Genomic DNA, 26889 nt, shown 5'->3' with positions numbered 1-26889 from the left:
GCAATGCATCTTGTAGATAGTACGCACAGTGTAGATAGTACTTCTTGACTCCTCACATAGTCAATATTGTACAGTCATCTGTGAACATTCACACTTTTGACCTTATGATAGAAGGAAGGTTATTGATGAAACAGCTGAAAATAGGGGAGGGGAGGTGCTAGGACACTTCCCTGAGGAACTACTGCAGTGATGTCCTGAGGATGAGATGATTGACCTCCAACCATCTTCCTTTGTGTCAGGTCTGATTCCAGCCAGTGGAGGGTTTTTCCCCTAATTCCCTTTGATGCCATTTTAGCTGGGCATCTCGATGCCATATTTAGTCAAATGCTGCCTTGATTTTAGGGCCATCACCCTCACCTCACCTCCAGTATTTAGCTCTTTGATCCATATTTGGACCAGGGAGGTGATGAGGCCAGAAGCTGAGTGGTCTTGACAGGACCCAAAATGGGCATCCATAAGCAGGCTATTGCCGAGTAGGTGCTAATGGTAGCACTGTTGATTACCCATTGCAATACTTTGCTGATGATTGAGAGTAGGCTGATAGGGTGGTAATTGGCTGTGTTGGACATCCTGTTTCTTGTGCACAGGACATACCTGGGCAATTTTCCACATTGCTAGGTAGATGCCAGTGTTGTACTTGTACTGAAACAGCTTGGCGAATGTTGCGGCAAGTTCTGGAGCACAGGTTTTCAGAACTACTGCTGGGTTGATCCATTGGCCTGGTGGTAATGTTAGAATGGGGGATATGCTGGACCATGAGATTACAGATTGTAGTTGAGTACATTTCTGCTGCTGCTGATGGCCCACAGCGCATCATAGATGCCCAGTCTTGGGCTGCTAGATCTATTCAAAGTCTATTCCATTTAGAATAGTGGTACTGCCACACAACACAGTGGAAGGTTTCTTCAATGTGGAGATGGGATTTAGTCTCCACAAATACCGTGCAGTGGTCACTTTTACCAATGCTGTCATGGACGGATGCTTCCGTGGCAGGCAGGTTGGTGAGAATGAGGTCAAGTGCGTTTTTCCCTCTTGCTGGTGCTCTCACCACCTGCTGTAGTCCCAGTCAAGTAGCTGTGTCCAGTAGGACTCGGCCAGCTCAGTCTGTGGTTGTACTACCGAGCCACTCTTGGTGATGGACATTGAAGTCCCCACCCAGAGTACATTCTGTGCCCTTGCCTCCTCAATACCTCCTCCACATGCTGCTCAACATGGGGAAGTACTGATTCGTCAATTGAGGGAGGATACTACGTGGTAATCAGCAGGAAGCTTTCTTGCCCATGTTCAACCTGGTGCCATGAGACTTTATCGGGTCCAGAGTCAATGTTGAGAGTTGCCAGGGCAACTCACTCTCTACTGTATATCACAGTGTCACCATTTCTGCTCAGTATGTCCTGCTGGCAAAACAGTAGATACCCAGGAATGGCCAGTTCTTAGTTGGATATCTGCAGGCTTCAGTTCGGTATTTTTGAAATGCTGTTCACACTCATCTTGTGGAATGACTGAAACAGCCAATACCATTTTAATTAATTTACTGTTCACTTCTGGATAGTGCAATTTGGCTTTTTATCTTCTTCTCTTCCCTGCATAGTCCATTTATTTTTGTCTGCCTGACATGCTTTTTTTCCCCACTTTGTGGCATTTCCTGCAAGTTTCATCTTTAAACCTGCATGGGTCTGGTGTATATGAGCCCCTGCTGCAATGGTAATACAATTTGTTTGGCCAGGCTGGTTTCTGCTTAGACTTTGCAATTTTGTTCATGCTCACCTTTACTCCTGACTACAACTCAATGGTGTCTCTGTCTGCCATTTCCATTGACATAGCTATTTCATCTGCTCTTTGAAATGCAAGTTGTGCTTCAGTTAGGAGCCACTTTTTGAATGTTTTCTTGTAAGATTCCACAAACTAAACAACATCTCAGTGCATTATTCTGCCCACTACTGAACTGACAATGCTGAGACAACTTCAGTTCAGCCACACAGGCTAAAATGGACTCCACTTCCTTTTGATTTTGCTTCTGAAACCTAAAGTGTTTTGCAATCAACAATGGTTTTGGTTCTAAATGTTTCTGTGTTACTTTCACAATATCAGCAAAGCTCATTTCAGCTGGTTTGGTTGGAGCAGCTAAATTCCTAAGCAAACTATATGCCTTTTAACACCAGTGCATTCAGCAAAACTGGCACTTGCTTATCACTGGTTATTTCATTTGCTTCAAAATACTGCTCAATTTGCTCAGTATAAAGTTATACTCTGAGTAATCAAATATAGGTGGGGGAGGGAGGATGAGGTAAGGAATTGGGAGAGGACAAGTAGAAAACGTAAAGGGCTGCAGAAGCAGAGGACCGTGGGCCATGGAAGAAAGGAAAGGAGAGGGGAACAAGAGGGAGGCAATGAGCAGATGAGGGAAGCATAACAATAGCAACAAGGAAGTTTTAAACAAACTCAAGATGACTACCTACGTACAATGAGACATTTGAGTTTTCTTTAAAAAAAAAAGAAAATATTGGTCCAGCTAAAAAGAAGCAGTGTGGCAAGGTTCTTTTTCACACAAGGGGAAAAAGTCAGTCAAATGGGAACCGTGTTATAGTAATTATTTTTTTAAAAAAAGACTAGAAATGGCTGGCTATATCAGAAGGAATCTACTGTAAATAAAAATTGGTTGTGCCATAAGAACAAAATAGTGGGGTAAAGTTCATGAACTGCTAAGAAATCTGATTGTGGAAGGGAAGAAGCTATTCCTAAAATACTGAGTGTGCATTCTTAGGCTTCTGTATGGTTGTCTCGATGACAATGTTGGCACCGCATTACATTCAAGAAAGCATATGCTGAGACTGTACATGCAGAAACATGGAAATCTACAAAACTCCCTGACTTGCTTCAAAAAGTTTGCGCAGATGTTATCAAACAGGCCTGTTTTATCGTTCCACGCGGAAAGATTCCCTTGTCTACAAATACGCAACACTATCAGGCCCAAAGAAAGCAAAGGATTGTATAATTGATTGATTATCCGCATTAGGAACCTGTACTATTGCGCTTTAATTTCCCGTCAATCAAAATAACATGGCAACATACACTGGATGAATTCCTCTGTTCATAGCTTTTAGGGACTAATACACAGTTTTATAGTAGTGCAGCAGTTTTTCTAGTGTTAATTTATTTTCTGTTCTGCAGTTAAATATACTATTTCTCAGTTAAATAGTAGTTTGTTTATTTTTGTAGCTTTTTAACTATTTCCATTAAACTTAAGCTATTTGGGAAAGTCACTTAATTGAACCAAAATGTATGGGTCTGGTGAGTCCCAATTAACCAGAATCCACTGTATTCCTTACTGTAATCTTTATGTATTGCTGTGAACAAATTTCACGACACAAATCAGTAAAAAGCAAAACCAGATTCCAATTCACAAAACTAGGTATCATTGTTCTGCAATTAAAATATATATCACTGCACCACCTAGTGGCTGCTGAAGCCACTGATCAAAAAGCTGCACCTGATCAGCAAAAGATGCTGAAACAGATAGCAAACTAACAACTTACTGGAGGAACTCAACTGGTCAAGTAGCATCTGTGTGGGTGCAAAGAATTGTCAAAGACATTGTATACAGTTAGTTAGATGTGACCAACATAAAACCAGTGCCCCAGTGAGTTTTGCCACAACACCTGTGAATACATTTACAGAAGACATTACTTTGGCTGCAAAGGAAACTTGTGGTCTGGGTCTGATGATATTCATTCAAACTGAGGGTCTTCGATCAAGCACAAATAAGCCAGTTAGCCAATCTCAATGTTGACAGAAAACTTGGCCTGCTTCTTTCAACCTCAGGTACAGAACAAAAAGGAGAGTTCTGACTTTGACCCAAAAGATTAACATTTTTTCTTTCCACTAATGCAATGTGAATTACTGAGTGTTTTCAGCATTCTTTTCTCCCCCCAGATTCCCAGCATCTGCTGATCCTTATTTACTGAAGGAAATGAGCCTCAATTCCCATCGAGACTTTTCCATAAGATCAAGGTTGATCTTACCTTAACCTCAACTCTAATCCACAGCCTGCTCCATAAACCGATTCCCCTTCAGTCCAAAAACCTCGATGTACAGGTTCTACATCTTTCTAGATTACATAATCCCACAGGAATAGGAGAGGGACTCTAAGAAAGAAGGCATAAAAGCCAGGCACAGGGATCTGTGAATTTGTAGGAAAGGGAACAGCCAACACTCAAAGAAGAAATTCCTTATCTGCATATTAAATAGGTGACCCTTAATTTGAAATGATGTCTCTGTGATCTATGACACCAACAAGGAAAACATCTGGTCAGCTTTTACCCTGCCAATCTCACTTGGAACCTTTTATGTGTAGCCACGTTATAAACTCGCATGAACAGATTTCCCACCAGCTCATTCATTCCTCATTGCAGTAAAAGGATTCACAAGGATGTCATTTGGGATTGGAAAGCTCGAGTTGCAATGAGAGACTGGATAAGCTCAGAATATTTTTTTCCCTAGATGATAGGAGGGTGTGGAGTGACCCTAGAGATTTATAAGATCTTAAATCTCTCCATGCTGCAGTTGGAAGCTCGCACCTATGTCAAAAGAGTGACAATTATAACAGTGCCCAAGAAGAGCAGGGCGAGCTGCCTCAAAGACCATTGCCCAGTGGCACTCACATCCACTGTGATGAAGTGCTTTGAGAGATTAATTATGGGCAGAATCAACTCTTGCCTAAGTAAGGACCTGGACCCGATGCAATTTTTCTATCGACACACTAGGTCTATAGCAGATCCAATCTCACTGGCTTTCGATTTAGATCTCTTGGACAATAGTAATATCTATATCAGGCTACTGTTTAATGATTGCTGCTCAGCATTCAAACACCATTATATCCTCAGTGTGCACCAATAAGATCCAAAGCCTGGTCTTTTGTACCTCCCTCTGCAACCGGATCCTTGACTTCCTCATCAGGAGACCTCAGTCAGTGTGGATCAGAAATAACATCTCCACCTCACTGACAATCAACCGTGACGCACCTCAAGGGTGTGTGCTTAGCCCACTGCTCTGTTCTCTCTACAACCCCGACTGTGCGCTTAGGCATAGCTCATACACAGTTTATAAATTTGCCGATGACATAACTATTGTTGACAGAATTTCAGACGGTGAGGAGGAGGCGTAGTGATGGAGATAGATCAGCTGGTTGAGTGGAGTCAAAACAACAACCTTGTACTCAACACAAGAAAGACCAAAAAACTGATGGTGGACTTTAGGAAGGGAAAGTCGAGGGAACAAACAGTCTTTATTGAAGGATCAGCAGTAGAAAGGGTGAGCAGTTTCAAGCTTCTGGGTTTCAACAACTGTGAAGACCTATGCTAGGCCCAACATACTGATGCAATTACAAAGAAGGCTACATTTCATTGGGAGTTTATGGAAACTTGGTATATCACCAAAGACTCTCACAAATTTCTACAAATATACCATGGAGAGCATCTTTCTGATTGCATCATCGTCTGGTATGGAGGGGCCACTGCACAGGATTGGAAAAAAGCTGCAAAAATTTACCAACTCAGCCAGGTCCATTATGGGCTTCAGCATCGACACCTTCAAAAAGTAATGCCTTAAAAAGGGGCAGCATCCAATATTACGGGCCCCCATCAGCCAGGACATGTGCACTTCTCACTGCTGCCATCAGGGACCAAGTACAGGAGGCTGAAGACACACACTCAACAATTCAGGAACAGCTTCTTCCTAGCTGCCATCAGATTTCCGGATGGACAAATGGACAATGAACTCATTACACTGGATCACTTTTTAAAAAAAAACTTTTTTGCTCTACTTATTTAATTTTATTTAAACATATTTCTTACTGTAATTTACAGTATTTTATTATGTATTGCAATGTACTGCTGCTCAAAACAACGTACTATATACCAGTGATATTAAACCTGTTTGTGACTCTGATTCTGTTCTGAAATCGTAAGGGGCATAAATAAGGTGAATAGTCCAAGTCTTTTCCCTGGGGGTAAGAGAATCCAAAATTAGTTTAATGGGAGAGGGAAAAGATTTAAAAGGGATCTGAGATGGAAACTTTTCCCCACACAAAGGGTGGGGAGGATATGGAAAAAAGCTGGCAGATAAAGTTGGGAATGGTTACAGCATTAACAAAGAGTTTGGCTGGGAAAGGTTTAGATGCATATGGGCCAAATACAGGCAAATGGGACTAGTTCAATAGACATTCTGCTTTAAAAAAAAGGGAAGGAGAAGCAAATGGTTCTACTGGTTGTGGGGAAAGAACATGACTTAAGAACCCTTTAAAATTCCAAAACATTTGGGCAAGAGGAAAGTGAGGAGGTCTGCCTTCAACAAATGGTGAGAATAGTTATATGTTACCCAAATGGTCTGAACGTTACTCTTCAACAGGGAATTGGAGAAATGGTTGAAAAAGAGAAATGAAATGCAGCATTAGAGATGAATGGGATGAAGTGGATACTTCTCTCAATGAGCTAGCACTGATATGATGGGCCAAACCATATACATCTCTCTCTCACTCTCTCTCTCCACTCCACAACTTTATACCAGGAAGAGATTTCCAGCAGTTTTCAGTTCTCTTACTCTCTCGGGTTATATAATTCTGATTTTATTTTTTGGCAAGTTGGCAATAATTCCTTGTTCCAAACTGTTCCCCAGGTCAGATCTCCCATCTCAGTCATATGAGAAACATAGGTATGACTAATTCCCCACCAGAACACCACACAGTTTACATTCACCTGTGCCCCCCCCCCCTCCATCACATCCAAAACCTACAGAAATGAAGAGGAACTTAAAACAAAAAGAAGCAGAGATTTTGACAAGCACAAATATCCAAACGAGGAAACCCTTTTTGAAAACCATATTATATGAAACAGTTTAGTTACTATTCAATGGCCTATCCAATAATTGCTTCCTTGAGTAACTGGAGATAGACTCAATCACAAACTCTCTTGACCAATGTTAACTGACTGACCTGCAGAACACTTAAAGGATTTTCTGGGTTTTCTTTCAGATTTCCAACGCCCACAGTGTTTAGCTTTTGCATAATTTAGCAGCAACTGGAGGATTTTGGCTGATGAATAATACAAATTACTTCAGCAGCAACAATTGCTATGGATATTGGTCACTGAGTGAAAAGCTAACCAGTTGGCTTCAGTTATATCAGAGACCTGAGCCCAACACAGACAAACAATGTTACGAAGTGAAAACTTGCCTCTCCAACTGCCCAATCATTTCATAAACATTTCAGAAGACCCACTTTGAACCCACACATTGATGCAATCACAAAGAAGGCATGCAGAGGCTCCACTTCATCATTAAGTTTGAGGATTTTTGCATTTCTATACATTACAGTGGAGACCCGTCTGACCAGCTGCATCACTGGCTGGTACCAAGATGCCAATGCAGAGGATCACAAAGAGATGTAGACTCAGTACAACCCTCCATACCATCAAGGACACCTTCAAAAAGCAGTTTCTCCAGCAGGTGCCATCCAGCGTGGAGGCTGCTCACTGTCTGGGACACGCCCTCTTCTCATTATTACCCTCAGGGAGGTGATGCAGGAGCCCCAAGACCCACACTTAACAATAAAGAAATTTCAAAAGCTTCCTCCCCTCTGCCTCCAGATTTGTGAGTGGTCCTCGAACACTACTTCATATCCATGGAACGATGTGCTGGTTCTGGAGAAGGCCCAGGAGGCTCAAGAATGACCCCAGGAGTGAAAAGCTTAATGTACAAGGTATATTAAGATGATGAGAGGCATTGATCATGTGGATAGTCAGAGGCTTTTTCCCCAGGTCTGAAATGGCTAACACAAGAGGGCATAGCTTTAAGGTGCTGTGAAGTAGGTACAGAAACGTCAGGGGTAAGTTTTTTTATGCAGAGTGGTGAGTGCGTGGAATGGGCTGCTGACGATGGTGGTGGAGGCAGATATGATAGGGTCTTTTAAGAGATTCTTGGATAGGTACATAGAGCTTAGAAAAATAGAGGACTATGAGTAACCCTAGGTAATTTCTAAAGTAAATAAGTGTTCGGCACAGCTTTGTGGGCTGAAGGGCCTGTATCGTGCTGTAGGTTTTCTATGCATGATGAATGACAAATTTCTCCAATCCTGTACTTGATAAAATTCATGAGGATGAGGGTGTGCGTGTTTGGGGGGGGGGGGGTGGAATTAGGGTTAACTGAAATCTCACTGAAACCTAGAGAATACTGAAAGGCCTGTCTAGACTGGATGTGGAGAGGATCATTTTTTGTTAGCATAGTTTAGGATCCAAAGGCACAACCTCAGAATAAATGAGGGTCTTTTAAACTGAGATGAGGAGGACTTTCTTCAGCCTGAGGGTGGTGAATTCATTCCCATAGAGAGCTATGGATTTTAAGGCAGAGATTGAAAGACTTGATTGGAAAGGAGGTTAAGGGATATAGTGAGAAGGTAGGAGAATGCGATTGAGAAAAAAAGTCTCGAAGGGTTTCAGCCTAAAATGTCCACTGTACTCTTTTTCATAGATGCTGCCTGGCCTGCTGAGATTCTCCATCATTTTGTGTGCGTTGCTCGGATTTCCTGCATCTGCAGATTTTCTCTTCTTTTTGAGAAAAAAGTCTGCCATGTTTGAATGGCAGGGCAAACAATAAGCTGAATGGACTTATTCTGCTCCTATGTTTTGATTTTATGAAAGTGAATTTTTATTTCTGATTTTTATGTTGGCAGCGAGTTGTGATTGATGAATTCCTGATACAAGAACTGCTATAACATAGAACCAAAACATTAGTTTCAAGCTACAGATTCACTTGTGATGCCGGCAACTATTTAACAAGTGACATATTAGGCTGCATTACTAAACCGAAGAGATCAGGGATCCATGAGCCAGTGCTCATTAGGGGGTTTGAGATGGAGAGGGTCCATTCCTGGCCATTGTCATATCAGAGGATCTGTCCTGGAACCAGCACGTGAATGCCATTTCAACAGAAGCATGGCAGTGCCTTTACTTTCTTAGATGTTTGCACACTTTCAGCACATCATCTAAAACTTTATCAAACATCTATAGATGCACAACAGAGAGAATCCTGTCTGGTGGTATGGAAACATCAGTGCACAAGCACAGAAAAAAAAATGGTTGGAAAAAAGTAGCAGATAAAGTCAGTTCATCACAGGGAAAGCCCTCCCCATCACTGAGCACAATCGACAAAGTGCACTGCCATAAAGGTATCAGTATCCATCAGGGACCCCCCACCATCCAGGACATACTCTCTTCTTGCTGAGGCCATCAGGAAGGACGTACAGGAGCCTCAGGAACAGTCATTATCCTTCAGCCACTAGGCTCCTAAACCAGTGTAACTTCACTCACCACATAACTAAACACAACCTACTGACTCCATTCAAGGATTCCATAACTTGAGGTCTCAGTGTTATTATTGGTATTTGCACAGATTATTTTCTTTTGTACATTGTCAGTCTTTATTTGGGTGTAGTTTTTCCACAAATTCCACTGTGAATGCTGACAAGAAAATGAATCTCAGGACAGTATTTGGTGATACATACATACCTTGATAGCAAGCTTACGTTGATTTTTTTTGCCAGGATGAACAAATGTCTAGGAATAATTATTACTGTGGGATATCTTCCACCTCAGGAGATTTACTATCTGATCTGATGGACAGCAACTTCAACAATGCTGGGCACCCTCAGTGCTGCACTGCAACACAGGTTAGGACTGTGCATTGCTATAAATGAATCAAATCTGACCTAATGGGCACATAATCTAATCTTGCATATTGATGGACTGTTTCAAGGGAAACAATAAGGGTTAAATGGAATGAGGACCAAGTAGAGGTGGGTACAATCACAACATTTAAAAGGGCAGGTATATGGATGGGAAAGATCTAAACCTAGAACAGTACAACACAGAACAGACCACTCAGCCCATGATACTAGATACCCTCCTCCCGTATTTCATGTGTAACCCTCTATTTGCTTCATATTCATGTGTCTAGCTAAAATTCTCAAACTCCACCAAACTTGCTGCCTTCACCACTACCCAAAGGAACCCATTCCAAGCACCTACCATGCTCTGCTTAAAAAAAAAACTGCCTTGCATGGCCTTTAATCATACCTCCCTAACGTTAAAAGCATGTCTTATGGTGTTTGATATTCTACTCAGGGGAACAGATGCTGTCTATTCTACCCATGCTTCCCATAATTTAAAAAAAAGCTCCATCAGGCCTCCCCTCAGCCTCCAATGCTCAATGGGGAACAACCCAAGTTTAGAGGGATCAGGGGCCAAATGTGGGTAAACAGGACTCCCTAAGGTTGGCAACTTGATTAGCATAGATGAGTTGGGCCAAAGGGTCAGTTTCTGTGCTGCATATGGCCCTCAGACCTTTGACAAGATGGTTGACAGCTAATCAGCCAAACACTCCACGGATATCCCCATCCTCTGCAGTGGCGAGGCCAGCATGGAATTGGCAAGGAAAGCACTGAAGGAATATCTACCCAGAAATGTTGACAGGATGATGTATCTCAGCTCCTCCTGAGATCCTCTCCATCACACAAACCACGTCCTTGGACAACATCACTCACCCTACAAAAGATGACAAAAGATGTCCAAGAGTGCTGGATGGAGAAACAGGACCTGATGGATTCTCACTTGTAGTGACACAGATCTGCACCCCTTTAGCCAGTGCAGTTAAAAGTACTGGCACATCCCTCACCACGTGGATCATTACCCAGGTATGGCCTATTCACAAAAAGCAGGACAACTTCCATCCTTCTAACTACAGTCCAATCAGTCTACAGATACACTCTTCAGTAAGAATGTGGCAAAAGGCTTTGCCAACAGTGCTATCAAGTGGCACTTACTGAACAATGTAACCCGCTCATTGATGTCCAGCTCTGCCAAGAGCATTCACCTCCAGACCTCACAATCATGGTATCAATCACAGAGCTGAACTTCAGGGGGAGGGGAGGGTGACTGCTCTTGACACCAATCGATCCAGACGTCAATGAGTATCCAGATGGAGAAACTCCAGTGATTGGAATCATACAGTGCACCTGATGGCATCATCGACCAAAAGCCAAACTGGAACAACCACACAAGTTCTACAAGGGCAACTGGAGGTCAAAGACCAGGTGACCAAATGGCCAATAATTATGACCATTATTGGCAAGGTCAACACTTAGTAATTTTAACTGATGCACCATAGAAAGCATCCTACGCAGATACATCATAGCTTAGTATGGTAACTGCTCTGCCCATGACTGCAAGAAGCTGCAGAGTTGTCAACACAGCTCAGCACATCATGGAAACCAGCCTCCCCCTCTATGGACTCTTTCTATACTTCTCTCAGTAAAGCAGCAGCATTATCAAAGACTCCACAAACCCCAGACATGATCTCTTCTCTACTCTTCTATTGGCAGAAGATTCAAAATCCTGCAAACACTTACCAGCTTCTACCCTGCTTTTATAAAGGTAATAAATGGTTTCCTTGTACGATGAGATGGAATCTTGACCTCACAATCTACCTCATTATTATCTTGCATTTTACTGTTTACCTGCACTCTATGGTCTTGCACTTTATTCTGAACTGTTATCGTTTTACCTTGTTCTCTATGTTCTCCTTGTATCTCTATGCAATGAGTCATGATGTGATCTGTATGAACGAGCTTTTCAGTGCATCTACGTGACAATAACAAACTAATTCCAATTCCGGACAACTCCGACAGCACTTCCCAAACATAAAACCTCTACCACTAGGAAGTACAAGGGCAGGTGGAACACGGGAACACCACTTTGTGTAGGTACCCCTTCAAAAGGGCAAAACACCCCCATCTGGAAGTAGATTGTTGGACTTAAATCTGTAACTCAATACTCAGCAGTGTGGCGCTAGTTTTAAAAAATGGATTGCCTCAAGAACCTTCATTTAACCGTGGTAACCATCAAGGGCGACAAGTGCAAACCTTTCAGTGATGTCCAAATCCTGGGAAATGAATGGACACTTTAAAAAAAAATGCAGTGATATCTTTGTCAGCACAACTTTAACCACCACTCTCTTTCATTTCAAGTTGCTAGGCAACCAAGGCAGAACTCAGAGGAGTCTGGCCGTCCGCCCACACCAGGCAGATATTTTCATACAAGTCAATAATTTTCTATTAATCTATCACTGACATTTCATTGCCACTTCTCTTGAACTCTGATTCTCTGAGCTAGAAATGCAAGTCCCCGCCAACACTGGAAGATAATAATAGTAACAAATGTCATAATTATACAAGAATGGACAAGCACGTAATACCTCTCAGGGCTCCCGGTTGTACAAATGCACATCCTCAGTTTTCCCAAAGCTGAAATCTAGAATCAGTGACCAAGATACCAAAAACTTGAGAGTACAAATTGCTAACCTTAACAGTCAGTCTAATAGACTGGACATCAACATCTTAAGCAACAAAAATAATATAGATATAGCCACTCAAGTCTGAAACTGGCTTCAAATTAAAAGTGCGTCTAAATACTGGGCCATTCAAAAGTCTTTTCTGATCTCAATGCTCAATTCCTCAGAGCTCAAAATAAATCTCAGTTCAAATACCCTCGACTGGCTGCACAGCTTTAAAGTACTTAATCATTTTGTGATTCTTGGAAGTTTATGTATGTTAATTCATTTATTATTGTCACATGCACAAGGATCTATAACTCTATATATCTCACTAAAATGCAGAATATAGTGTTACGGATGCAGAGAAAGAGCAGTGCAGATAGAGATCACAGAGAGCTATGTGCCAAACATGGGCCAATGGGTACAGTTGCCACAGATGAATTAAGCTAACAGGCCTGATTCCAATGTGCACAGGTCCGTATGGATCATGGAGCATCAAAATAAGAAAGCCACATTAACCTACAATCAAACCTTGGCTAGAAAGGATTATCCCAACTACCAACATTTCACAGGATTCCCCGTGTCAATGATGCAAATAGCTAACTGATGATTAGCTCAAAACACACACACACACCCCGAATGAGGAGGTCCACAGCAATGGTACTCAAACTACAAGCCCCTAAAACAACCCTACCCCAGAGTATTTACCAGCACAAGGACCAACAATTTATCCTGCCCAAGTATGTTTTGCATCCATTTTACAAGGAAAAGGCTCTTCATAAATTTGCAACAAAGCAAGCTAAGTTAAATATTCTTATTGACAGTCACTAGCAGGTACTACCTCAGCACAACGAATAGGCTGGGAAGTGCAACGTTATTTTTATTGCAGTCATTCTTTGATGCCTGGCTGGGAATTCAGTGTGATGTGGAAATTGCCCCATCTCTGGTGCAGTGGATCTGAAATGTGGCTGCATGCACACACATTATGTGTTGGCATTTGTTCTGATGTTAAACAGCACTACGGCACAGAAAAAGGCCCTTCAGCCCATCTAGACCATGCTAACCTGTTTTCCTGCTGAGTTCCATCTACCCATATCCAGACCATAGCCCTCCATACCTCTCCCGTCCGTGTACTTAAAAAGCTTACCATAAATGTTACAATTGAATTTGCATCCATTACAGACCCTAGCAGCTCATTCCACATTTAGACCACAAGACCATAAGATACAGAAACAGGCCATTTGGCCCATCAAATCTACTCTGACATTCCGTTATGGGCTGATCCAGTTCATGCAGTCATCCTCACTCCCCTACCTTAACCCCATACTCTGATGTCCTGGCTAATCAAGAACCAGTCTATCACTACCTTAAATACACCCAATGACTTGGCCTCCACGGCCACTCCTGGCAACAAATTCCACAGATTTACCACCCTCTGACTAAAATAATTTCTCCGTATCTCAGTTCTAAAGGGACGTCCTTCAATCCTGAAGTTGTGCCCTCTTGTCCTAGACTCCCCTACCATGGGAAATAATTTTGCCATATCTAATCAGTTCAGGCCTCTTAACATTCGGAATGTTTCTATGAGATCCCCCCTCATTCTTCTGAACTCCAGGGAATACAGCCCAAGGGCTGTCAGACGTTTCTCATATGGTAACCCTTTGGTAACCCTTTCATTCCTGGAATCATTCTTGTGAATCATCTCTGAACTATCTCCAACGTCTTTTCTAAAATAAGGAGCCCAAAACTGCACATAATACTCCGAATGTGGTTTCATGAGTGCCTTATGGAGCCTCAACATCACATCCCTGCTCTTATATTCTATACCTCTAGAAATGAATGCCAACATTGCACTTGCCTCCTTCACAACAGACTCAACCTGGAGGTTAACCTTTAGGGTGTCCTACACAAGGACTCCCAAGTTCCTTTGCACCTCTGCATTTTGAATTCTCTCCTCATCTAAATTATAGCCTGCCCATTTATTTCTTTCACCAACATGCATGACCATACACTTTCCAACATTGTATTTCATTTTGCCAGTTCTTTGTCCATTCCCCTAAACTATCTAAGTCTCTCTGCAGGCTCTCTGTTTCCTCAACACTACCCACTCCTTCACATATCTTTGTATCATTGGCAAATTTAGCCACAAATCTATTAATACCATAGTCCAAATCATTGACATACATTGTAAAAACCAGCGGTCCCAACATTGACCCCTGTGGAACTCCACTGGTAACCGGCAGCCAGCCAGAATAAGATCCTTTTATTCCCACTCTCTGTTTTCTGCTGACCAGCCAATGCTCCACCCATGCTAGTAACTTCCCTGTAATTCCATGGGCTCTTATCTTGGCCTCAGGCACAGCACCTTGTCAAAGGCCTTCTGAAAATCTAAGTACACCACATCTACTGCATCTCCTTTGTGTACTCTGCTTGTAATTTCCTCAAAGAATTGCAGTAGGTTTGTCAGGCAGGATTTTCCTTTCAGGAAACCATGCTGGCTTTGGGTAATCCTGTCATGTGCTTCCAGGTACTATATTCCGTAATCTCATCCCTAACAATTGATTCCAACAACTTCCCAACCACTGATGTCAGGTTAACAGGTCTATAGTTTCCTTTCTGCTGCCTCCCACCCTTCTTAAATAGTGAAGTAACATTTGCAACATTCCAGTCATCCGGTACAATTCCAGAATCTATCAATTCTTGAAAGATCATCGTTTATGCCTCCACAATCTCTCTCCCTTCCATCAGGTCCAGGAGATTTATCCACCCTCAGACCATTAAGCTTCCTGAGCACCTTCTCCGTCATAATTTTCACTGCACAAACTTCACTTCCCTGACACTCCTGAATGTCCGGTATACTGCAGACATCTTTCACTGTGAAGACTAATGCAATATACGCATTCAATTCCTCTGCCATCTCTGCATCTCTCATTACAGTATCTCCAGCGTCATTTTATATTGGCTCTATATCTACCCTCGACTCTCTTTTACCCTTTTACTCTTTTACCCAAACAAGTTTTTAGTCTCTTCTTTGATATTAGTGACCAGCTTCCTTTCCTAATTCATCTTTTCCTTCCTAATGACCTTCTTAGTTTCCTTCCACAAGTTTTTAAAAGCTCCCCAATCCTCTATCTTCCCACTAGCTCTGACTTCCTTGTATGCTCGCTCTTTTTCTTTTACTTTGGCCCTGACTTCACTTTTTAGCCACGGTAGTGTCCTTCTTCCCTTTGAAAATATCTTCTTATTTGGAATACATCTGTCTTGCACTTCCCTGATTCTTTGCAAAAACTCCAGCCATTGCTGCTCTGTTGTCTTTCCTGCTAGTGTCCCTTTCCAGTCAACTTCAGCCAGTTCCTCTCATGCAATTGTAATTTCCTTTATTCCACTGAAATACCAACACATTGAAATTTGAGAGGGAAAAAATAAAATCCAATGTGAACTCAATCCCTAAGGGTTCCTTAACCTTAAACTCTCTTAACAGCTCTGGATCATTGCACAACACCCTATCCAGCACAGCCCATTTAGAAATGCCATCCCTTAGACATTCTACAAATTCTCTATCTTGAGGTCCATTACGGACCTGGTTTTCCCAATCCACTTTCATGTTAAAATCCCCAAGATTATGACATTGCCTTTCTGACACGCACTATCTCCTGCTATAATTTGTAATCCACATCCCGGCTGCTGTTTGGAGGCCTGTATAGAACTGCCATTAAGGTCCTTTTACCCTCGCCATTTCTTAAATCAACACAGAGACCCTACACCTTCCAATCCTATGTCATCTCTTTCTAGTGATTTTATACTATTTCTTATACACAGAGCCACACCACCCACTCTGCCTACTAACCTATCTTTCTGATACACCATATACTCTTGGACGTTCAGCTCCTAATGGCAGCCATCCTTCAGACAAGTTTCAGAGATAGCCACAATGTTATATTTGCCAATCTGTTGCTGAATTTCAAGATTGTCCATTTCACCCCTTATGCAGCATGCACTCAAATACAACACTTGCAGTCCAGTATTTATGCTTTCTGTTTTAATTGCTCCATGCCGCTATTGCCCAGTAACTCATGCCACTACTCTGAGTGAAGAATACCCCTTCAGGTTCCCTTAAATATTTCACCTCTCACCCGATACCAAGGATGCGGCCTAGAAAACTGGCGGACCTTTGGGGTTCCGGGGTTTCGTGGCTCTGGAGGCCGTGGACTCGAGGTCGGTGCTGCCGCCTGGTGAGTCAAGGGAGACGGAAGATCAAGTGCAGCGAGCTGGCTGCTGGCTGTGGGCCCAGAGACCCGAGTTCTTTGGGCACAGAGCTCTGAAGAAGCAACGCAACAGACTTTTAACATCATAAATCAGCAAGTTGTTTGCTCTGACTGTCCTCTTGCTGTGAAACAGGGACACCTTTTTTTTCTCCTTATTAGGAACAGAGAGAGCCTGAGGTATGTCAAATTGCCGGGTGAACGATTAATCTCTGGGGTACTGCAAGCCTGTCTTTATTGATGTTCTGCTGCATGCTTTGGGTGTGTGTGGGGGGGTGCCAATGACTTTTTGCTGGTGAGGGAGGGGGGATTGTCACTTTGCTGCTGCTTATGTGTGGGAGGGGGAGCTGGGGGGACTTTGGGGTTCTAACATTTAACTGTCATCCATTCTTTGGGGGCACTCCTCTGTTTTCGTGGATGCTTGTGAAGAAAAAGCATTTCAGGATGTATATTGTATACATTTCTCTGACATTAAATATACCTTTGAAACCTACAACATCCAATTCTAGTATCACCCAACGTCAAGGGAGAAAGCCTCCATGTATTTATCCTATCAATACTCCTCATAATTTTGTACACCTCTCCACACCCATTATCTGGATATTTAAAAGGCTTTTAAAATCACCAAATTTAAGGACTAACTGTTCCAGCAACTAAGGGTTCAAGAACTAGGAGGCAAAGATTGCGTATAATACAAGCGTATATAGATTTAAGATGCTACATGACCTCTGTCTTTGTTCAGCACAGAAACAGGCCCTTTGTCCCATCTGACCTGTGACAACCCGTTGTTCCGCCTAGTCCCATCTACACACATTCGAGACATCGCACTCCATACCCCTTTCATCCATGCACCTATCTGAACCTCATTTAAATTTTGCAATGTACGTTCTTCTCATAATTGACTGTTTCTTAATGAGTGGTATTCTCCTAACTGTTGCAATAAATGTGAACTAACCTGTTGGGTTCCTCCACCATTCTGTGTGAATTGCTAAAGAATGAAGGTGATAGTGAAGGAAACAATGACTGTGAGAGGAAGATCTTATTGTGTTCTGTGAGTACTTTAGGTCTGGAAGGCACTCCCAGAGGCTGATTCAACTGTAGCATTTTGGAAGGATCTGAAAGGCAACAATTTACAAGGCAATGAGAAAAGAAAGGAAGTGATTCCTCTGACTCAAATGACAAATTGTCCTCTCAGACAGTCCCCCAGAATAGAGGATGACTTGCTTCCACCCCAGTTTGTGGCTTCAGAGATGATTGACAAGGAAAACGTGGGAAATTCAGACCATGGTCACAAGGACTCTGATGGCCCAAATGACCCTTGGAGACCTGTTCAACAATAAACAATTGCTGCTGCTTCTGGTAATTTCAGAGAACCATCTTGCATTTAGACTACCATTGTCATTCACAAGCCTCTTACAGTAACAGCCATGGACTCCGTCTACTCTGCTTGTGTCTCAGTAAAGCAGCCTTTATAAACAATGACCCCACCCACCCCGGACATTCTCTCTTCTCCTCTTTCCCATCAGGCAGAAGGCACAAAAACCTGCAAGCTCACACCACCAGGCTCAAGGACTGCTTCTATTCTACAGCGCTGAACGGTCCCCTAGCAAGTCAAGACAGACCCTTGACTTCCATCTGCCTCATCGAGGCCTAGTACCTTATTGTCAACCTGCATTCCACTTGTTCTGTATCCGTAACATTTTATTCTGTACTATTAGCTTTCCTTTGTACTACCACAATGCATTGACATGATGAAATGATCAGTATGGATGGCATGTAAAATGGTTTTACAATACACGTCACAATGTATTACAAAATAAACCAATTTTCCAATGTATTTATTGGTTATTTCCTCTCCTGCCTAATCCTCTCTGAAATATTCCTCTTTTTTGCTTACCTGCCCCCACTTCTTTTCATTATAATTGTTTTTATTTCCCAGGGACTAATGGAGGGTCATCAACCAGTTTTCCTTTCTCCACACACACTGCCTGACCCGCAGGGTGTTTCCAGCAATCCCCATTTTACTTTACTCAATATATAAACAGTCTGAGTTGACGCCATTTGGTTTCACTGTGACCCTGTGCTCAGAATCCAATGCATCACTGCTAATTCAGTCAAAAATAACAGCAGTCTTTACAAAACTAGCCCAGCATTAAAACAGACTGCAAAAAAAATTAGCTCAGTACTTTTCATGCAACATTTGCAAAGGTCACAAGGAGTGTGCAGGCCTATTGTTTTCAAACTGAGGCAATGTCCTTTATAAGGACACTGGTGGTGAAGCAGTAGCACAGAAATAGAACATTAATATTGAAACAAACAGTCATATTGATTAAACAGTCTTTCCATCTCCTCCTCATTACATACACCACAAACCACTGTTTGATTGCTCAGTGTTCCTCACTGTACATTAGGAATTCATAGCTCTGCATTAAAAATGTAACACTTACGTTTATGAGCACACACACATATTCACAAACAACTTTAAGCTGGAGTGGAAGATAATGGTGAGTCACAGACAGCAAGCTGAATACACTGTGAATAAGGCCTCTCTCCTCCCACACACCTCTAACCATTTAAACAATTAGGTTAAAGATGCATCTAATTTATCACACAAATTATTACCATAAGTGTTGAAAGGGTATAATAGGCCTTGAGCTTCAATTAGTGGCCAGTAAAGGTGTGTTAAACTAGTCCCACACAATGGAAAGGACAGAAGAATCAGTGTCTGAAAGCAGTCCCTGTGTCAAATGACCTTCCATCCATCAATTCAACTTTGGTACTACAACCTTTACTCAAAAATTCTTAACCACGCTGTACATAAGGAACTAGAAGCAAGAGTAGATCACAAGGTTCCTCAACGCTGCGCTGCCATTCGATAGGTTCATGGCTGACTTTCTTCAGGCTTCAGCTCATTCCCTGTGCTGGAGACCACAAACCTCTTTCAAAGATTTATCATCTTTACTTTAAATACTTCTCCTCAGCTAGCCAGCACAAATCTCTGGAGCAGCAAATTCTAAAACTCCACTCCTTTCTAAGAGAAGGAATTTCCATGTGCCTCAGTTTTAAATGTGTCCCTGTTTACGATTTTCTGTATGTGATATTATTTCAATATCCATCTTGTCATGTACCATTGGGATGTTATACATTTTGATACAATAGCCCCTGAATCTTCTGAACTCCAAAGCATACCTTCTCTTATTCCAACAGAGCACCCTCGGTCAGAAGAAACACATCCTGACACATTGACTCAATGAAGGACTGACAGGGGAGGTGGGGAAAGAGTTCTTACCATGCAGGACAACCTGAAACAAAGGGGCACAACTCAGGCTAAGTGGTTGGCCCTCTAGGACTGAATTGAGGAGTAGAATATTTATTCAGAAGGGTGTAACCAACCAAGAGAGGGATGGGGAGGTACCAGCACAGAGAATATTCAAGGCTGGATTTGGCAGGGTTTTGGAGACAGGATCAACCATAATGAACAGTGAGACAGGTAACAGGGATTGGTAAGAAGGAAGGGAGAGCACAGGCAGGTACAGTTATCACCTTGCTACTTCCACTCCTCACCTGGATGCAGGTTCACCCACCAGCTTGTGCTCCTCCCAACCTCTTATTCTGGTTTTTGCCCTTTTCATCCTCCCATTCTTGAGGAAGGCTCTTGGTCCAAAGCATCCACCATTCACTCCCCTCCATCAATGCTGTCTGACCTGCTCCAGCACTATGTGCATGTTGCTCTTATTTCTATTTCCCAGATTATGTCTGCTCTCCTGACGGTATCTCCAGTGGTCTACAAGAGTTATTCTGAGTTTATTTGCTCTATTTTAAATGTACATATTACATAGATTGTTCTGAAGCTAAATATGCCTTTATTAAATCATTCCTCAGAGAACTAACAAGTCAGGTCACTGTCCCATTCTACATCTCTCAAACTCAAACAGCAATAAATATCATAAGCAACACAATATCATAGAAACCTTTACATTCAAGGCCAGTTCTGAGCAAACAGAAACATAGAAAACCTACAGTACAATACAGGGCCTTTGGCCCACAAAGTTATGCCAAGCATGTCCCTACCTTAGGAATTACCAGACTTACATTGCCCTCTATTTTACTAAGCTCCATGTACCTATCTAAAAGTCTCTTAAAAGACCCTATCGTATCTGAAGTCTGTCAGAGATTAAGCACACTTAGGCAGATGTCTGCTTATGAAGGACAGTCAGAAAGGATTGGTGAAGGAGAGGTAGAGTTTGTCTGCAGTGTGCTTTTTTGGATGAGATTACCAACATGTTAGAGAAAAGAAGGGAAACTAATTTTCTTCATACATGCACATTTAGTGGCATCACTGGCATGGTCCAACAGTTAGAACCTATCCCTGTCTCTTTGAACATCACCAATGGCCTGTCCTGTACAAACCATGTGGGCACCTTGACCTAGAAAGTGAACTAGTGTCTCAACTTTTTCCAGGAGGTAAAATAACTTTATTATGACCCAGTGGACACTCAACAATTCTTAAAATCATAGCAACGTAAAATGTATCCTATCTTGATGCAACATGGTTTGGTATGACAACTGCTCTGCTTGAGACCATGAAGGGTTTATGGACACAGCTCAGCACATCATGAAATCATACCTCCCTTCCAGGGACTCTACATACACATCTTGCTGCCTTGGTAAATCAGCCAGCATAATGAAAGATCTCCCCCACCCAGACTTTTGCTCTTCTCACCTCTCCCAACAGGCAGAAGGTACAGAAGCCTGAAAGTGCATATAGCTAGGCTCAAGGACAGCTTTTATTCTATTACAAGACTATTAACTGGCCTTCTTGCACATTAAGATAGATTCTAAGATCAAAGCCCATCGCGCCATAGCCTTGCAGCTTACCGTCTGCCTGTACTGCATTTTCTCACACTCTACATTCTGTTATGTTTTTCCCGTGTATTACCTCAATGTACTGAGGTGATGAAATAATCTGTATGGATGGCAGGCAAAACAAACGTGACAATAATAAACCAATTTACTAACATGACTACCTCTGAACTGAACAACTAATACAGCACAGAATAAGCTCATCTGTCAACAACGTTATACCAAATTAATTACACACCCAACCTCCTTTGCCTCTTCAGATGGTCCATATCCCTCCATTTACTCACTTCAATTCATGAACTGATTCCACACCCTATGGACTTTCAAGGACTCTACAAATCATGTTCTCTGCATAAATTTATTATTATGTCTTTTTCTTTGCATTTGCACAGATTGTCTTCTTTTGTACAGTGGTCGTTTGCCAGCCCTAGCCTGCACGCAGTTTTTCATTGATTCTGTTGGATTTCTTTGTTCAACTGTGAATGCCTGCAGGAAAATGAATCTCAAGGCAGCATATGGTGACACATACATACTTTGATAATAAGTTTACTTTGAGCTTTGATTGGCTGTATATTCATTTGCCTATCAAAGAGGCTCTTAAAAGTGATGTGCTGGTTCATTTCAGTAGACAACTACAATACCATGGATCTGGAGTCATACATAGGCTAAACTGCCCTAGAACACTGCATTTCTTTCTCCCAGGAATTCAATAATGGATTATGAAAAAATAAAAACAATCCTGTAGCTTTGTAGTCCATCTTCTTCAGACCAGCCTTTGTTACTAGAATTTAAATTCCCCATCCTCTGTGGTGGGATTTCAAAGGATAACTCCAGATAAGTAGGCCAGGCTCCTCGAAGCCCACTTTTGGGCCACACCAAAAGTGCTGACTGATTACATTGCAAGTAGGACATTTGATAAAATTTCCAACAGGGATCATTCACAAAAATTAATGTGGACTGAATTCAGATAACATGCGATACAAGTCAAGACTTTCGGGAAGGTTGGAGACAAACAGCAAGGACAAAATTTTGCCACCTGATTTGGCAAGGTGTGTGGAAAGTGGTGTTCCCCCAAGGATAAGAGCTAGGACAAGTGAAAGAAAATATTGCAAATGCTCAGGGCTGGCAGCACTGCAAAGAGTGGTGTGAAAGGTTTCTTTCTTCACCAGTGACATGGCCTGCTGAGTATTCCCAGAACTGTGTATTTTGTATCAGATCCTCTGGTCCGCCTCACTCTCAACTTCTGGAGCCTCTGCTTTTCATCCAGGCCAGCTGAAGGAATGAAGAGCTCTACATCCAAGTTTGTGGAACCGCCAGGTTAGGAGTTATAGCATGTTGTGTAGCTGTCAGCAGAGACTATAGGCAGTTTAACAAGCAGTAAAGCAAGCGATGTGTGATTGAAGCGATCCTAATATAACATTAGGATGTGTGATTCAATATTGAGAAAAAGGTAGCTCTGGTCTGGGACAGGGATTTGTCCCAAGTGGACATAAGCACCAAGATGCAGACAGTGATCAAAGATCTAACAACAAGTTGGTCTTTATCATAAGGAAAACAAAATGATGTCATGAACAATGTCCAAGGAGAAATACACAGGCTTGGAGTGAGGATACACCCATGACCAGATCAGATACTGAAGGACTAAATCATGCCAAAACTAATATTGCCTCCAAGTTTAACAGTTGAGATGCAGCCTATATCCAGATTCCACAAAATGATAATGGAGAATTAATTCTTGCCTTAACATTCAAAAATAGGAGGGTGTACTATCCAAACCAGAAGCAGGCCATTTAGAAATGAAATCAGGAAGTTCTTTCTCTAAACCAAGGCTGCCGGAAACCGATAACATCCTTCCTGAAAGGACTGAATGCCAGGACAGTGGGAACATTCACTGATGACAAGGTTGCAGACCTTAACTCTAACAATCTACAACCTGTTGTCCTCCCACTTGCTACTGACAGCAATGTTTTCATCATAAGCAAGAGGGTAACTAAAACTAAAACTACTGGGTGTCAAAGTCTCCTTTGGCACATTACGATGCACTGCAGTGACTGCATTCTACCCGAGATTTCGGCTCTGGTTATGCAAAATGCTATACAAACGCAAATCTTTTTTTCAATCCACATTGAGGTCACTGATACCATGCAAAACACTTTGCTTTCTTCTCCAAATCTGACTTCAGCCATTTGATCATTTATCCACCATGTGCAATAGGGAATCCAGGTCACTCTGTACACTTGGGACAGTGGGTCGTTTCTCCTTCCATTACTCGTCCAGACATGGCGCACTTGATGAAACACCTCTACACCATTCCTTCAGAGTCTTGGTTCACACACTCAGTGTACCATACTGTCACAACAAAACCTGGTTCATGAAGAATTTCCCCAGTCATACAGTGTCAACAATTTTCTGGCTACATTTACCTCAGTGATGTGTCTGTGCCCTGAAAATAGACTACAGTGGATCAGACAAATCTTGATTGTTTGCTGTTATATATTAACGAGTACTGTTTTAATTTGTTCTAATTTTGAATGTGTTTTCTAATTAGGAAAATCAGATTATTATTGCAGGTAGCCTTTATTGTTTAGATATGGAACAATAACTCTGCATTTCTAAACTAATGCAGCCTTTTCCACTGCCACTGATTAAATTAAATAGCTTGTGCAATTGGTAGAGCATTAAATGGCTTCCTCTTCTATTACATTTTTTATATTACTATCATGACTATGATATTTTTGAAATTCTCCTTGGGCCCCTCTCTAATTACCTGTGTTACAGTTCACCCAACTCAAGGGATGAACAGGTTTAGACCTCACTTGACGAAATAATTATTTAAAATAAATCAAAAGCTGGAAGACATTACCTAGAATAATGGGAGACACCACAGCACTGGAATTAATTAAATGGCTAATTGTTGAAGGAGAAAGACTACAATGTCACTATCTGGGAAGAATAAAATTCCAAGGTAATTCCCTTGTCTCCTCCTGTCCCATTTTGCTTTAGCTTTGAATAACATGGAATTCTCTGTTTCACTTCAAATTTCATAAGCATTTTTTAATGCAGGCTATTAGAAGCTTACAATATGCATCTGCTTTACCATTGAGCAGCAATGTGTTCAAACTAACAGCACAGCCTATAGAAGCAACAAATGTTCAAATATGGCTAGGTCTGTCACAATAAACTATGGAGCATGAAAGAATTTAATGAATGTACAAGGAACCAAAAAAAAATCAGTACAGAGATCAGTGGAATCAGAATGAAGACAAAACTTCAAGGGTTTGCTAAATTCTAAAATACACAATTTGACTTCTCAGGATGTGTGCCTAAAATATTCTCCAAAAAAAGTGCCTCAGCATTTGAAGATTCAAATGGCAATCCATTACAAATTCTTAGGAGTGTGCTGAAGCTTCAATGGGACAAACATGGAACAGGAGCAGAAGTAGGTCATACAGCCCCTAAACCATTCAGTAAAAACACAGCTCATCTGATCTTTGCTTTGGCACCATCTTCCTCCCCGATCCTCACAAATCCTTGACTTCCTCATATGCTGAGAATCTCACACCTAATATTACAATTCTCTAGTGTAGAGAATTCCAGAATCACCATCCTCCAGATGAAATTCCCTTTCACCTCTATTTTAATGGATGATCCCTTATTATGAAATTATCCCCTTCTTCAATATTCCACATCAGTTTACCTCATCAACTCCAACCCTAGCTCCATGAACCTCAGAAACCTAGGCCCAGCCAGGTTAACCTTGCCTCTTGAGGCCATCTCTTTCCTTGCCTGAAATACAAGTGCATGGAGCATAAAACAATAAAGGAGGATACAGACCTTTCAGCCCAAGATGTCAAATTAAACTGTGCCTAACTACCCTCATGGGATCCCCACCCCTCCATTCCATGCATGTTCATGACCCTGTCTAAATATCTCAAACACCACCATGGGATCTGCATCTGCCACCGGAAACATGGTAGCACATTCCCAGCATCAACCACACTCTGTTTAAAAAGAACCTTACCTCATACATCTTTAAACATCCTTCCCTCAGCCCAAAGCCACGCCTTCTAATATTTGACATTCCTACACTGGGAAAAAGACACCGATCATCTAAATCATCAACACCTCTCTGAATTTTACAAACCTCATTCAGGTCTCCCCTCAGTATCCCACGCTCCGGAAAAAAAAAGTCGCGGTTTGACCAACATCTCCTCACAACTAATACCCTCTAATCCAGGTAGCATCCTGGTAAGCCTCCTCTGGACCCTCTCCAAAGCCGTGACCAAAACGGCGAGCAGATCCTTATGGAAGGAAACCTAAATTCTAGACGGTGGTTAGAAATCGGTCGGTTTAGCAAAAAAAAAGGCTTGAAGGTGCTTTTACACAAAATGTTATAACTGATGTTTATGGAGTGTACGGTTTTGTGAAGAGATGGGGTTCCAACCAACCCACATCTTTCCTTCCACACAGGTGGCTACAGAGACCTTACCCAAGAGCAGCAGGCGATGAGTCTGCTTGTACTCGCGTTTCTGTTGCTTTAACATCTTGTCGATGCATTTGCTGACCTTCTTGGCCTCTCTGTCGGCTTCTGCGTCCTGCGGCCGGGGCTTGTCGCCCTTGTGCTTGTCCCTGTCCGGCCCTTTGCTGCCCAGTTGCAGAGGCGGAGGCGCCCGCTCTCCCTCTGCGCCGTTCTGCTGCGGCTGCCAGTCCGTCTCCCTGCGGCGGAGCTGCAGCCCGGGGCCGTCGGCGCTCCGTAGCCTGGCTGCCGTGTCCCCCTGGTGTGGCTGCTCGGCCCCCGCTCCAGGGCGCAGCTCCGTGTCGGGGCCGCCGCTGGAGGGATCGCTGAAGAGCCGCGGTCGCAGGCTGTAACACATCCCCATGTCTCAGGAAGCAGGTATACCCCCTCCCTGCCGCAACCCCTTCCATCAGCGCCTCATCCTCACGTTTGCAAGCTCACGAATGCAGCCGGAGACGTCCTTTTTAACTATTTCTACACATACAGAAAAAAATAAAAAATAAGATATAATACAAAATTATTTAAAATGGCCAGTTTTCCATTGTGAAATCAGCTGGGCCGACGTTGGAGGCACAAATCAGCTGATCCACAGCCACCAAGTGGTCCACCTTACCGTAAATGCTGCAAACAGCCAGCTCACTGAGCAAGCACTAGAGCTTCCTCTACAAGCAACCTTCCCACCGGAGGTTAACAATGGTCTACACCACTTCCTCGTCTTCTAGAATCGCCTTTAAACCTCCGCTTAAATATGAGACACCGCTATTGCAATTTTGTTCTCTATTCTTGCAAAGTAAAGGCAGATATGAGCAAAATTAATAGGCCAACTTCACTTCAATGAGTTCAATGGCTGAAGGGTGTTTAAAGCCGGTT

The 26889-nt window shown here is 42.4% G+C and overlaps 1 protein-coding gene across 2 annotated transcripts in view; it reads right to left on the bottom strand.

Moving 5' to 3' along the window:
* The window catches only part of LOC132397604 (guanine nucleotide-binding protein G(s) subunit alpha-like), a 362218-nt gene extending 335597 nt beyond the window's left edge, over positions 1-26621 (bottom strand). Inside the window, exon 1 of one of the 2 annotated variants that reach the window (XM_059976393.1) lies at positions 25993-26621. In XM_059976393.1, coding sequence (XP_059832376.1) covers positions 25993-26383 — 391 coding nt within the window. In that variant the 5' untranslated portion in view covers positions 26384-26621. The remainder of the gene's footprint in view (positions 1-25992) is intronic. The other variant, XM_059976396.1, reaches the window with a different exon arrangement.
* Between the last annotated feature and the right edge of the window lie 268 nt (positions 26622-26889).

The sequence above is a fragment of the Hypanus sabinus genome, chromosome 1 (genome assembly GCF_030144855.1).
Source record: "Hypanus sabinus isolate sHypSab1 chromosome 1, sHypSab1.hap1, whole genome shotgun sequence".
NCBI lineage: Eukaryota > Metazoa > Chordata > Chondrichthyes > Myliobatiformes > Dasyatidae > Hypanus > Hypanus sabinus.
Note: the sequence above shows the minus strand (reverse complement) of the source record. Positions and strands in the feature narration are given on the sequence as shown.